Source organism: Peromyscus californicus, unplaced genomic scaffold, assembly GCF_007827085.1.
Source record: "Peromyscus californicus insignis strain IS unplaced genomic scaffold, ASM782708v3 Scaffold_2__1_contigs__length_46816999, whole genome shotgun sequence".
In the NCBI taxonomy this organism is placed as follows: domain Eukaryota; kingdom Metazoa; phylum Chordata; class Mammalia; order Rodentia; family Cricetidae; genus Peromyscus; species Peromyscus californicus.
Genome location: NW_026294540.1, coordinates 31700664 through 31715697, shown reverse-complemented (window position 1 = coordinate 31715697; position 15034 = coordinate 31700664). Strand labels below are relative to the sequence as shown.

The 15034-nt window shown below is 48.3% G+C and overlaps 1 protein-coding gene across 2 annotated transcripts in view; it reads left to right on the top strand.

The window, feature by feature from the left end:
• The window catches only part of Sdk1 (sidekick cell adhesion molecule 1), a 970126-nt gene that overhangs the window by 732613 nt on the left and 222479 nt on the right, over positions 1-15034 (top strand). For both annotated transcript variants that reach the window (XM_052754191.1, XM_052754192.1), the window contains 2 exons: positions 9085-9232; positions 10238-10378. In XM_052754191.1, the coding sequence (XP_052610151.1) occupies positions 9085-9232; positions 10238-10378 (289 nt within the window). The remainder of the gene's footprint in view (positions 1-9084; positions 9233-10237; positions 10379-15034) is intronic.

Below are 15034 nucleotides of genomic sequence, written 5' to 3'. Positions count from 1 at the left end.
GCGTATGGCTTCATTTTCCTGTGGGATTTTTGCATAATGAGCATCAAACTAATAGCATTTGTTCCCCTTTTAAGATGCAGCCCAAGAGAAAGCACCTGTCACAGGTATTGATGGACACTGTAGGGGCCCAGAGATGGATTAGCTTGGGGGTGTGTACCAGGGCTCATCTCCAGGTGGTTATCTGCCTTTATGGGGAAGGAAGATCATGACCAATATATCCCCCATGGACCTGTACTTGCCTTTTGGAAGTCTCTAAACATCTTGACCTATACACAATCATAATTTCCTCCTGTGTGCAGGTGCGTGGAGAGGCCAGAGGTATCCTACCTCCAAAGCTGTGTACCTTCTTTTTCTTTAAGACAGGCTCTCTCACTGGCCTGGAATACATCAGCGAGTTGCACTGCCTGATCATAAAGCCCCAGCGATCTGCCTGTCTCTCGCTCCCCACCATGGCATTGCAAGTGTGCACTGCTTCACCTGGCTTATCACACGAGAACTGAGGACCCAAACTCACAACCTCATGCCCGTGCATTTTCTGTGCTTTTTAGTGATGGAAAAAATGAGGACTAGGGGATGGATAAATGGTTCTCAAGGATAGTCCAGGTTTTACATGACTTATGAAAATATGGAGCTCAGCTCTTGTTTGAAAAAAAAAAACCCACAGGATTCAAAGGGTCTCTGCTACAACCTTGCCCTAGTCCTGTCCCTGTTGCTATGACAGAACACCCTGACCAAAAGCATCTGAGTGGAGGAGAGAGTTTATTTGGCTCACACTCCATCATTTCAAGGAAACCAAGGCAGCACTCACTGCATCACATCCACAGTCAAGAGTAGAGAGAGATAAACACACCCATGCTGCCTGCTAGCTGCCTCTACTAAGCCAGCTTTCATCACTCAGATGTAGTCCAGGGTCCAGCCCATGAGACGGTGCCATCCACATTTAAGTTCTTCCCACATCAGTTAACCTCCTATAGAGACTCCCTCACTGATATGCCTGGAGTCTTGTCTCCTAGCTGCCTTTATATCCTGTCAGTCAATATTCACCTCTAGCCAAGAGGGGCATTCAGTAGCTGCTGCTTTCAGTGGGAACAGGTCCCCTCCTGTGCTGCTGCTCCACCCCAGAGGTCCTTGGATGCTTCACAGAGCATGTTACAAAGCTGAAACCACCCACCCGTCCTCCAGGGCTACAGCATGGAGAATGAGCAGGCCTGCTTTGCCTGGAGCTCTCAGGTATCCTCTGCTCCAGCTGGTGTGCAAATGCACGTGGACTCAGGCACTTGCACATGTGCACACAAACACACTCATGTCTGCCCTCTTCTCCTTTTCTGGTGCATTTGTGTTTGTGTGAACGGGTTCCTGTGTACTTGTGTGTACATGTGTGTGTAGAGGCCAGAAGTCAACCATGTGTGTCCTTCCTAGGCACTGTCCACTATATTGGCTTACACATAGTCTCTCTCTGGCCTGGAGCTCACAAAGTAGGCTAGGATAGCTGACCAGAAAGCTCCAGGAATCCTCCTGTCTCCACCACATTGCCTTGTTACATAGGTTCCGGGAATTGGACTCAGGTGTTCCCGCCTGCCAGGGAAACACTTTATCCACAGAGTCATCTTCTCACCCCTTGATAGGCCTGCTCTTGGAAAGGGCTCAGAATCTCCCAGTGCAAACCCCACTCAGTACTTTGTAACTGGCCTCTCTCTTGCTTGGCCTCAGACCAACAGTTTACCAACATACCCACCTTTTTGATTTTTTTCTTTTAGTGAGCTTGCTGTTTTACTCTAGCAGAATTATTCTGCATACCCCACCCTGAGTCTCCCTAGTTCTAACACTTCAGTTGGTGCACTGTGTTTCTCAGAGCTGAGGAGCCCACCCTGAGTCATGCCCACAGAGCCCAACGCTGCCTTCAGACACACTGTTTCCTTTGCTGTTTGCTTTCTGTCTTAGAGTCCCTCCCAGAACCCCTCAGGACGTTCAGTCAGCATGTCTCCTTGGCCTCATGTAGCAGGACAGTTTCTCAGATGTCCCTCCTTTGTGGTGACCTTGATAGCTTTGAGGAGAGCTGACAGTTTTAAGAATGCTGCTCAGTTGGAGTTTGCCTGATACTTCTCTTATGGTTAGCCTGTGTGGGAGAATGCCCTTCTCCTCAGATCATGTCAAGGGCTCTCACTGTCAGTTTGACTTAACACCATCATTGTTTGATGAGCTCTTTGTGTGTGTGTGTGTTTATACATGTTCACGTGTGTGGGAACCTATTTGTGTGTGTAGAGGCCAAAGGACAACCTTAGATATCTTCCTCAATCTCCACTCACCTTTTTTTTTTTGAGACAAGGTCTCTCATTGAACCTAGAACCCACCCATGATGCTTGGCTGGCTGGCTAGTGAACCCACATAACTTCCTGTCTCATCTTCCTAGCATTGGGATTACAAGTACAAGCCACCATGCCTGACATTTGAAAAAACAAACAAACAAAAACATGGATTCTGGAGGTTGAACTCAGGCCCTCATGGTTGCCAGGAAAGCATTTTACTGACTGGACTGTCTCCCCTTGATACATCTTTTAAGCTCTGGCAATCTTAGCTTAGTTATGCCCGGCTTCGGCTCTCAGCTGTACCTGTCTTGAATGTATAGTAGGATCCTAAGGAATGCAACATGTGTGCTCACATATACTGACTGCAAGGACAACTTGGCATGGTGGGAGGGGTCTCTGATTAACATGACACTTGTGGAATTGGACTGTGACAAGCTGGGATCCTGATGGGCACAGGAGAATTGTCGTCTTGGCCATCTCAGTGACTTCTCTAATTTCTACAGCAAAGAGACGTGACTGGGTTCACCGAGGAGTGCTAGCACTCTGTGAGAATAGTGGTGGTGGGGGGGGTGAAGCTAGCCCGGCCTCAGTCATCTCTCATGTGTCAGTGAGGCTGACTCTTCCCCCAGCTGGTGATGAGCCTCTAGTGTTAACCAGTATTAACACACAGTGCTCAAGTTTCGTGAGCTTCAGAGTGCAGACACATGCATCCAGGCAGAGAGGTTAAAACTGAAAAGTAATCAGTTTACTCTTTAATTATGCCACCAATCATAGTAACATGGGGAGACTGGATTGGTTCTCTGTTTGTGTATGGGGTATGCATGTGTTTGTCTGGTTGTGTGCAGGTGTGTGTGTGTGCACATGCACGAGCAAGGTCAATGTCTAATGTCTTCTCCCACCACTCTGCACCTTGGGTTTGGAAGCAAGGTCTCTCGCTGCATCTGAACCTCACTGATTCAGCTAGGTGTGCTGGCCACTGAATTCCACAGACCCTCTTGTCTCTTCCCCTTCCAGTGCTGGGGCTACACCCAGCCTTTTAGGTGTGCACCTCAGATCCAAACTCAGTTCCTCATGCTTGCACAGCATCTGCTCTTACCCTCTACACCATCCCTCTGGCCCCCATTGTTTCATCTTTTAACGTCTCTTAATCCACAGGTCCCCCACCAACCCCTCACCCTCTGGTCTCTTGTCTGGTCAGGGGCCATGGTATCTATCCTAAAGACGTCCAATGCCCTGGATTTGGGTCACAATGTTTGTGATTCCAACCCTGCATCTTCTTTTAGTACCTGAAGGCTAGATTTGAGTCTCAGTCCATCTGTGCATCTGTGCAATGTATTACCCATGTGTGTGCATGCCCATGTCTCCGTGCATGTGTGCACAAGCATAGGAGGATCCTTCCCACTTTGGGCACACATGGTCTAGTGCTTCAACCTGGTGATGCTGAGGTTGATCCATAGGCATGGTCAGTGACACCCCTTCTCCTGTGAAGTCTGAGGGAAGTCACATAAGCCGAGAGGCTGCAGTGGGACTTCTGTGGAAGCTCTTCCAGGCTGCACACCATTATGCAAGCATCAGGGATTCACAACCATCCTGATCCTTCTGGAAATTAGAGAAAATTTTCTCCTCAGAAAACATTTTCCTTCTTTGGTGCTGTTAATTGAGAAAATGGCAACACTCTGTGTGTGTGTGTGTGTGTGTGTGTGTGTGTGTGTGTGTGTGTGTGTGTGTGTATGTGTATGTGTATGTGTTGAAAAAAGCTTCCAGTACATTTCCAGCAACTGAATCCTGACAGCCTTTGAGGGCTGGGATATAGTTCAGTTAGTAGAATGCTTGTCTGACATGCGCGAGGCCCTGGGTTCCATCCTCAGCACCACAAAAACCGGGCACTTGGGAGTTGGAGGCTAAAGAATCAGATGTTCATCTCTGGCTACATACTGAGTTCAAGGCCAGCTATAAACACATGCACACACATTCATCCCCCTCTCCCCCCCACTTTCTCTCCCTCTTTCACACACACACACACACAGTGAAGAGCAATCAAGGAAGACACCTGACATGGACCTCTGACCTAAACAGGCTTGCTCATACACATGTACATCCACATGCACATGTTTATATGCCCACAAGAGCATCTACACCACACACAAAATAAGAAACAGAAAAAAAAAATCAACCTGCCAGTCATCTGATCCCGAGAAACATCAAGTCTTCAGAGAGTCTTGGTCGTTCAGAATCCAGTAGCAGCTAGCTACCAGATCAGGCACAGGAGGAATACTGGGGCGGGGAGGGGGGGCGCAGCTTGAGGGGAGGGGCAGCCAGGGGCACGTGTGTCAGGCCCGTCAGCCGCATTCTTGGCTCTTCAGCCCCTAGGGTAGTCTTGTGAGACTGGCTGGGAGGAGGATCCTCTCCACAGATATTGCCTGTTTACTCTCGGGTCCAGATGTGCCACGCTCTTTACATTTTAACAGCCCTCAGCAGGTTTGCCGCTCCAGAGCTTGTGAATGAGTAAATCCTTCGCAAACTACTACTTTTGTGGGGAGGGTACAATTAGGGTGCCTGTGAGATGGCTTGGGCTCATTTTGATGAGTTTCACAGTTTAATTTCTCTACCTGCCGGACTTCTTATCTTCTAGTAGGGAGGGAAAAGAATAAAAGAATTCTATAGATGGGCCTGGAGCTCTGAGCAGACCAGAGACACCAAGGAGACGAACAGGGTCTTTTGTCCAGTCAAGCCAGGCAGCAGACCCCAAGCCTTAGGTTATAGACATTTAAGAGCTGTTCATGTTCTAAAAGAACAACACGGCCCACAGTTGTACTGGACAGAGGCTGGGAGGCCTGATACAGGGGCAGCAGTGTCTTAGGGGTGGATTTGTGTTGCTATAGCAGAATACCTGAGGCGAGGTAATGTAGCTAGAGTTTTCCTGCCTGGCCCACAGTCAGGACAAATTTCTCTCACCTGCCAGTCCCACAGCCGCTCAGACCCGACCAAGTAAACACAGAGACTTATATTGCTTACAAACTGTATGGCCGTACCAGGCTTCTTGCTAACTGTTCTTACAGCTTAAATTAATCCATTTCTATAAATCTATACCTTGCCACGTGGCTCGTGGCTTACCGGCATCTTCACATGCTGTTTGTCATTGTGGCGGCTGGCGGTGTCTCTGACTCAGCCTTCCACTTCCCAGCTTTATTCTCCTCCTTGTCCCACCTATACTTCCTGCCTGGCCACTGGCCAATCAGTGTTTTATTTACCAACCAATCAGAGCAACACATTTGCCATACAGAACATCCCATAGCAGGGTAATGTGTAAAGTGGCGAGGTTGTGTCATAACACAGTAGAAGAGCAGAAAGGAAAGCAGGTACCCATGAGGCAGCTGGGTACCGGGTGCACTTAGAAGCCAGTCCAGTTCCACGATGGAGAAAGCTCACTCCTGCAAGGAAGGCATTCATCCTCTTTTGTTTGTGGTTTTGCTTTGCTTGTTTTTGTGCTGAGGATTAGATCCAGGGTTTCACAAGTGTAGGCGAGCCCTGAGCCCCACTCTTCCCTCTTAAAGGTCCCCATGCCTCCCCCAAAGCACTACCTCCCAACAGCATGCCCTGGCATACTTATTTCTTTTCTTTTTGCTATGAGAAATACCCTGATAAAATCAACCCAAGGAAGAAGGGTTTGTTCTGCCTCATGGTTCAAGGGTTTAGTCCATCATGGCAGGAAAGTCAAGGTGACAGACACCGAAAGTGGCTGGTCACATCACATCCACAGTTGGGAAGCATGAAGCAGTGAACCCATTCCGCTGTTCAGGCCTTTCTCCACTTATCCAGTCAAGGATCCCAACTAGGGAATGGTGCCACCCACAGTGGGCAGGTCTTCCTGCCTCAGTTAATATAGTCAAGATAACCTGAAGGCATGCCCTGAGCCCCCCGTCTCACAGATGATTCTAGATTCTGTCAAGTTGACTATTAACACTAGTCATCACACCAGGGGACCCAGCCTCAACCTGAGGTTTGATGGGGACACACCAGATTGAAGTCCCAGCCGGCAGCTTCCTGCCTTCAGCCTTCTCTGCCTTTCTCTGGCTCTGATGAACCATTGCAGTCAACCAACTGGCACCCCATCCTCCCAATTCTGTCCCTCCCTGCAATGACTAGGCTCACTCATGCTATCTAAGCAGAATAGTTTCTCACTAGCAGACAGCTGAAGTCCAGAAGGCTGGGGTGAGTTGTCCGAGACTCCACCCCCATGGTTCTGCGAGGAAGAAGGTGGCACAGTGTGCGGTCCCATGATCCCTGTTATTTTCTGTTTGTTTGTTTGATATCCACTTTCCCGACAGATGTGAGGTGACATGTGGTCTTGATGGTCTCTCAATTTTGCAGAAGTTCCAAGGCAACTGGACTGCTCTGAATGGCAGAGTTCACAGCAAATGCCGGTCTTCCGGTCCTCCCTTTCTCACAGCAGCCATCTTTGGAATGAAGCTAATTCTCTAAACGTTAGCCTTGGCAAAGGGAGGCTCTGCTCCCACCAGACAGGCCCAGCTCCACAGTGTCAGGGACAGTCCTCTGACCTTTTGCATTGTCAGAGACTCTTGTGATGAGTTGGCTGAGGAACTCTGGTCTTTGTGGGATATATGATAGTGAGAGAGGCTCAGAGGGCTAGGCTTTTCCATGGAAAAGTAAGTATATGCATTACCGTGTGTGTGTGTGTGTGTGTGTGTGTGTGTGTGTGTGTGTGTGTGTGTGTGTGTGACTGAGCTGAAACTCACCTTTTTGACCAGACTGGCCAGCAAGCTCTCAGGATCTGCTGTCTGTGTCCCCAATGCTGGGATTTCAGGCACACAGCCATGTCCAGATTTTTACATGGGTACCAGGGATTCAAACTCAAGTCCTCTTGCTTGCCAAACCCTCTTACCCACTAAGCCCAACACTATACTTTTAAATGAAATGTAGAGGGATCCTTGTCAACAGCTAATTACCCAAATCACCAAAAATCAAAAGCCAGGAATATAACATGGCCCAGCTGCTGTCAAAAACCATATTCCCAGAAAGCTACGCTCAGAAGAAGCTTTATCTGCAATAATTATATATATATATATATATATATATATATATATATATATATATATATATATATATATATATATATATAAATCTGTCTTTGCAGCCCAATTGGCACTGTGTTCGAGGCAGCTTGACTTTTGCGTTCAGGAATCCCAGCAAACGAATTCCAACTTGGGGATAGGCATCCCTTTTGCTGCCTTTGGGGAGCCTGGGTTCTATTTTGTAGCAATATGAGGCCACTTCATGGTGACCTGTAAGTAGTTGGAGTGGCAGGTACAATTCCCATGAACCCCGGTGCATGCCGTGACCTCCTAAAGTCGGCCATCAGCTTTCTGCGGAAGCAGCTGTGATTTTTATGGGTGCTGTTTACGTGCAGCTGGTGTTTGTGTAAGTGGAGCCCAGCTCACTGGAAACCTATCTCTCCCTGACGGTCTTTACTATAGGTGAAAGGGGGTTGCTAGGAGCACTGTCTCAGGGGATGAGAAGAGTGAGGCCAGGAGAGCCTGGCAGGCACCCCTGTGTGTAGAGTGGGTGCACACAGCAGATGCTCAAAGTCACGGCTGGGTCACCCTTGGCTGCGCTGAGAGGAGTGTTTAAACTCCTTGGAAATCAGTGTCAGTCCTACCAGAGTGGTCCCAAGGCTTCCTTGCAGGCAATAGCCCATTCTGTTGATAGAGACATCCTTCCACACCTGCAGGAGAGCAGCTTCCAAGAGATGCACCCTGCTAGCTATGATTCTGCCATGTCTTTCCCCAGCCAGAGCAGCTCGTGGGTGTGACGAAAACAGGCTGCCACACTGCAGATGGGTTGCAGAATGCCTGGCCCATCTGTATTTATCACAGTCGTTTCCTTATTAAAATGTTAAGGAATGTAGTGCTTATTTATCATTCCCTGCCTTGTGGAGCATCCTTTTCCTGACAAAGCTTCGATCTACCTGATGGGGAGCTGACAGACAACTTGCCCCATTTTGAGCCCAGGAATTAGGATTTTTTTCTTCCTTCCCTTGAAGTGCCCATATGCAGGCTGAAGAAGGAGGAGGAGGAGGAGGAGGAGGAGGAGGAGGAGGAGGAGGAGGAGGAGGAAGTTTACTTCGGCTGAGGGAGATGACTCGGTCAATAAAGTGTTGAGGGCCTGAATTTAACTCCCCGGAACCTATCTAAAAGCATCTGGTGTGGTGATGCAGTCTTGTAATCCCAGTGCTGGGGAGGCAGAGACAGGAGGCTCCCTGGAGCTTGTTGACCAGCTAACCTAGCTGACTCAGTGAGTTCCACACTAGTGAGGGATCCTATCTCAAAGAAGAATGACCCCCAAGGTTGACCTCCAGCCTCCACAGGCATATACAACTTTACTTGTACACATAGTAACATATACACAAACAAAAAGAAAGAGACAGAGAGAAAGAGAAAGGGAGGGAGGGAGGGAGGGAAAGAGACACATACCTCCTCGCTGAGGACAGATGGAGGGGGTCTTTCTGCCCACTTGTCCTGGAATGGCCCTAGGAATACCAAGAAGTTTTACCCTAGGTTTGGGGTGAGGCTCCTGAACTTCACGCCAGTACACTAGTTGCTAGCCACACAGCTGAGAGCCTTGGTTCGCACAGTCGTCAGGTGGGCTAGCCGCTACCTCTCCTAGCACTGTGTGGGAAAGCAAACAAGACCATGCTTGTCCACTTACTGTGACGTTGCATGCTCATCTGTGTCTCGTTCTGCTCTGTTTGTTCTTGTAGACTCTCCATGGAAGGTACATCTGTCAAATGTTGGCCCAGAGATGACAGGCGTCACTGTGAGTGGCTTGACTCCAGCCCGAACCTATCAGTTCAGGGTGTGCGCTGTGAATCAAGTGGGCAAGGGGCAGTACAGCACAGAGACCAGCAGGTGAGTGAGCCTGACCTCCACCTAGAGCCCAGGGTGCTGTGGGTCCCAACCATAGACGCAGAGATGAATGACAGCCTAGGGGTCCTGCAGAAAGCTGAATACAGTCAACAGTGGCATGTACCGAGCCAGCTGTACTTCCCTTCACTGGTTGGAGGCAGCTGTCATAGACCCTTCCCATGGTGCTCGGTGCCTTCACAAGGCACTCCTGACAGCACAGCCTTCTTTAGGGGTGGGTGTGGCAGAGTCTCATGTGGTCCAGGCTGGCCTGGAATTCACTATGTAGCCGAGGACCATCCTCTTCCCTCTACTAACAGAGTGCTGAGATTACAGATGTGCATGCTACACCCAAATTACATGATGCTGGGGTTGGAACCCAGGACCTCATAGATGTCCTAATGTCCTTTCTGTTGTTTTGATAAAATACTCTGATAAAAGTGACTTAGGGAAGGAAGGGTATACTTCAGCGGAGAGTTCCAGGTTACAGTTCATCATAGCAGAGAAGTCTAGACAGGAACTCCAGCAGCTGGTTATATCAGATCCACGGTCAAGGGCAGAGGGAAAGTGATGCATGCATGCTTGCTTGTGTTCAGCTAGATTTCTCCACTCTTATATAAATCAGGATCTCCTGTATAGGGAATGATACTGCTGCCCACAGTGGACTGGATCTCTCCACATCAATCAACTTAATTAAGACACACACCGCCGCCCCACCCAGACATACCGGCAGACCAACCTAATGTAGATAATTCCTCATTTAGACTGTCTTTCCAGGTGTTTCCAGGTTTTGTCACATCAACAGAGCTAACCAGAATACTAGCTGAACACTCTGTGAACCACACATCTGCCATTGCCTCCTGACTGTTCCTGGCATGTTGACTGCCATAACTCTTGCACACACAGCCTCAATGAGGCCAGCTGCATGCTTTGGGTTGCTTTTCTCCTCAACAAGGCTCTGGGCTGAGCACCTTGTCTCTCTCTCTCTCTCTGATATATTTTTAACTTTAGGTTGATGTTACCGGAAGAACCACCAAGTGCTCCCCCAAAAAACATTGTAGCCAGTGGGAGAACCAACCAGTCCATCATGGTGCAGTGGCAGCCACCACCTGAGACAGAGCACAATGGGGTGCTCCGGGGCTACATCCTCAGGCAAGTACCCGGCACAAACCTTCAGGCTGTCCCAACTTTGGAGGTCCAGGTCAAGTGACAGAATCTAGGGAGGGATACCTCCTGCAGCAAAGCAGCATTCACAGGTAGTGGGCACCTTCGTGGAGCCCTCCTGGGTGTGGCCACCTCAGAGGCCACACCGACTAGTGTCAGAGGTTGCACCAAGTCAAAGAATGAAGGAGGGATTATGGGAAAGATAGCAGATACACTCTTCATTGTGAAGCCTTTCTCAACGAATTGTACATTCAAAGTACAGTCACTTAACCGATACTAAATTAATTTGAGGAAGTATTTAACCAACCGATACTATGTTAGGTTGTTACTCCATTTTGCAAGACCTTCTGACATATCAAAGAAAAACATTTGATTGTGTGTATATGTGTGTGGGTATGTGTACCTAAGTGTACCCAAGGAGACCAGAAGAGAGTGTCAAATGCCCTAGGACAGTGGTTCTTAGCCTTCCTAGTGCCTCAGCCCCTTAATACCGTTCCTCATGCTGTGGTGACCCCCAACCATAAAATAATTTTCATTGCTACTTCATAACTGTAATTTTGCTACTGTTATGAATTGTAATGTCTGTGTTTCCTCATAGTCTTAGGTGACCCCTGTGAAAGGGTCATTGGAGCTCCAAAGGGGGTCATGACCCAGAGGTTGAGAACCACTTCCCTAGACCTTGAGTTACAGGCAGCTGTGACCTGGGAACTAAACTCAGGTCCATAGCAAGAGCTCTTAAGTGTGGGGCCATCTCTCCACCTCCCTGAAGAAATCTATATAAACATATGTATATATACATGTGTACTCACAACTTGGCAATGTTTAGGTGTTGGGAATGAAAGCAATGTATTTTTTATATTAGCGCAGGATGAGTGTTCACGTGTGCCTGCCAGATGTCACCAAAGGGTGTGCAGGTTGCTATCCCAGCCTTAGCAGGGATGGTGGGCTTCAGAGTGTATGGAGAGCACATCTGGGAGAACACATCTGGGAGAAGCACCTCCTTTGCCCAAGCTACTGCTAATGTCCAAATTACACCGAATGTCATCACTGCGGAGCTCTTGGTTGAGACAAATTAAAAGGAGAAAGATTGATTGGAATTAAAGGGTAATCGTTACGTCTCCTCTCATAGTTTATACCACTGTTTGTTAATCTTATCAGGTTTACTGAAGCAGGAATGCATCCGTTATTCTCCAAGTACCCACCCTGGCTCACACTGGGCCTGGAGTTCATTGTGTGAGTGCTTAAGAGTCTTCGTAGGAGGAAAGTTGTGAAAGTGTTCTTTCTTTCTTTCTTTCTTTCTTTCTTTCTTTCTTTCTTTCTTTCTTTCTTTCTTTCTTTCTTTCTTTCTTTCTTTCTTTCTCTCTCTGTCTCTTTTCTTTCTTCCTTCCTTCCTTCCTTCCTTTATCTCTGTCTCTTTCTTTCTTTCCTTCTTCCTTTCTCTCTCTGTCTCTTTCTTTCTATTTTTCTTTCTTTCTCTCTGTCCCTTTCTTTCTCTCTTTCTTTCTTTCTCTCTGTCTCTTTCTTTCTATTTTTCTTCCTTTCTCTCCCTTTCTTTCTCTCTCTGTCTCTCTCTTTCTCTTTCTCTCTCTCTTTTGTTGTTGTCGTCGTTGTTGTCGCTTTTTTGTTTGAGACAGGTCTTGTATAGGCTAGACTGGCATAGCACTGGTTAATGTGGCTGAGGACATTCTTGAACATCTTATCCTCCTGCCTCCAGCTCCCAACTGCTGGCCTTACAGGAGGAACGCACCACCGTAAAGGGCCCTTTCACAGGGTCGCCCAAGACCATTAGAAAACACAAATATTTACATCATGGTTCATAGCAGTAGCAAAATGACAGTTATGAAGTAGCAACAAGGATGACTTTATGGTTGGGGGCACCACAACATGAGGAACTGTATTAAGGGGTCGCAGCATGAGGAAGGTTCAGAACCACTGTTGTAAACAGTTATTTCTGAGAGAGATGTTTTCTGATAACTCTTAGAGACGAGGTACCCTTTGAGGTCTCTTTCTTTCTTCCTTTTTTATTGTTTGTAGTTTTATCACATTTCTTTCTTTCTTTAGTGTGTGGAGGTTCGTGAGACGACAACGTGTGTGAGTCAGTTCTGTCCTCGCATGCTGCCGGTCCCAGAGGTCAAACTCAGGTCACTGGCCTTGCAGCAAGCACCTTTACCTGGCACCATCTCTGTGGCCCTATTTTATGTATTTTTCTGTGTCAAGGTCTCATGTAGCCCAGGTTGGCCTCCAACTCACAAGGTAGCCAAGGATGACCTTGAACTCCTGATCTCTTGCTTCACCTCCCAAGTGTTGGACTGACAGGAGTGTGTTACCACACTTGGCTTGAAAATGCTGGTTCTTTAGCTCCCTTTGCTTGTCTATGAAGGACCTATGACCGTAGTCACTCCACTCCAGTTAACTGTGGAGTGAGGAGAGTGCTTAGGCTTCTGAGTCCACTGAGAGAACCTTAAGAGATGGCTGCTAGAGAGACATCTCCTTTGTGGAAAGCCCCTGCTCTGAGCGAGCCAGAGCTGCCGACACAGCCAGTTCCCCGCTGTCCTTACGGTTCCCTGCAGCCCATGATTCTCCTTTAACCGGAAGCCCAGTCTTGTCTGTCTAGCAGAGCTTAAAGGAAGTCAGTGCCCATGCTCCCCGTATCTCTGCCCCCAGCTGTCATCCTCCATTTACAAAAGGTCAGAGGGAGAGAGTCATGTTATCCTGTAGCAGTGGCCCTGGGCTCTGTGCCGGCTGGTGGCCATTGCCAGTGGCCTGACCTTCCTACCCATCCTCCTGCTGCCTCACACTAAGGGTTCCTGTAGCTCGCGGCTGTGCTTTTCTTCCAACTTTAGCCCTCCCTCGTGTCCACACGCGTCAACTAATGGAAATAATTAGCTTGCCCTCCTCGCAACCACCGCCTTTCTCAGCAGCAGAAGGAGGCTTCCCCAGGCAGAGCCTGTCAAGGAGGGGCTGTGATGTTTGTCCCACTGAACACGCTCGGGGCGCAGAGCCTAATAATAAAACTGTCTGATGTTATGAGGCCGCACGGTGGACTGTGCATCTCTCTATTTTTTGGGATTACTGTCCTTAAAGGATTCTTGGTGACAGTGATATTGGATTGGAGTAGGGAAGAGGGCATCTGTGATGTTGACAGCTTAAGTCCAAGGAAACCCGAAAAAAATGAGGGCACACCACCCCAGGCCTTAAATATCAAAGTGTGTGGAAATTAAAGACCCGTACCAAGATGCAGTTGCCTGCAAATGTTTCTAAGCAAGGCTCTAGCTTGCAGATCGCTGTTTGCAAGCGAGAACCCTCCAGGGCACAGGCTCTGTGTCGGATCCAACACACAAGGCATGGGAGCAAATGGGAAATAAATCACCTTGGTGGCTCACACCTTAAGAAGTAGTTAGGATGCTCGCTCAGTGATAAAATATTTATAATAATAGGCAGTATGTTTCTCCGAGAGGCGCTCAGGGTTATGTCCTTTAAAAAAAAAAAGTGCTCCTGTTTATTTCTGGATAAAAACTCATCCGTTCTGGCTGAGCCTGTCTCCAGGGTAACAGAGCCTCCCAGAAAGGAGGAAGGAGGATGCGCTGTGGAGTCCTCCCTCATCTTGACCTTCTCAGACATCCAGTGTGCATCACCAGGACACCTAGAGCCCAGGCCAGAGTGGACCTCCCTGCCTTTTCTATTCTCAAGTGAATCCTACAGTTCCCTGATTGAGTGGCTGAGGAGACTGTGTGACTGGGGCAGGCTTTGTGTCCTGAATAAGGGCCTCAGCCTGTGTCCCTGAGTCATGTTCCCCCATGCTAATTTCATAGCTTTTCCTTGGAAGGAGGGTTGGGCAGTGAAGGGCTCCACCGAGCCATCCCTTTCCAAGGGTGGTTTTGCAGTTTCTTCCAGAAAGCTGCAAAGCAGCATCTACTTGGGGCCTGGGGGATGGGTCAGTGGGTAAGAGGGCTGGCTCTGCAAGTGTGAGTGCCTCAGTGTGAGTCCTTAGCACCCACATAAAAGGCTGGGCATACTGGCACATGTCAGTTAGCCAGGGCTGAGGCTGGGGGTGGGGGCAAGACAGGGGGGTCTCGGAGGTGCATTTATCAGCCAGCCTAGCCAAATGGATGAGCTCCAGGTTCAGTGGGAGAGCTCTATGAAAGAGAGAGGAAGGCTAATAGTGACCTCACATACATTTGCACACACGTGTGCATGCATGCACATGCACATGTGCATACACACACTTATAAACACACATAGACCGTGTACACACAAATAACAACAATAATTAAACATTTCCTTGCCCTTATCTTAAAGGGGGGGTGGTATTTAGACAGACTCATACAGGGAAATGATGGTGGGTAATTCCAAGGTATGGGGGAAGCTAGGTGTCCTTACAAAGGAGATGCAGATCCACGGGGCTCTCGAGGTTACATATCTCATAGGATGCATTACAGTGAGGGTTAGAGATTTCAGGATTAAGCAAAGCCTCAGTTTCAAGGGAAGCGTTTCCTGTAGTCACTGCCATCCTTGGCAGATTGCTCGGCTTACTGTTCAGGTTAAAGGAGAGGGGGAGTGCCGGCTCAGTAACTGTAAGCGTTTTGACCCCATGTAAGAACGGTTGTTTGTTGTTGTTTCCTGCTTTGATTGGTTGGTTGGTTT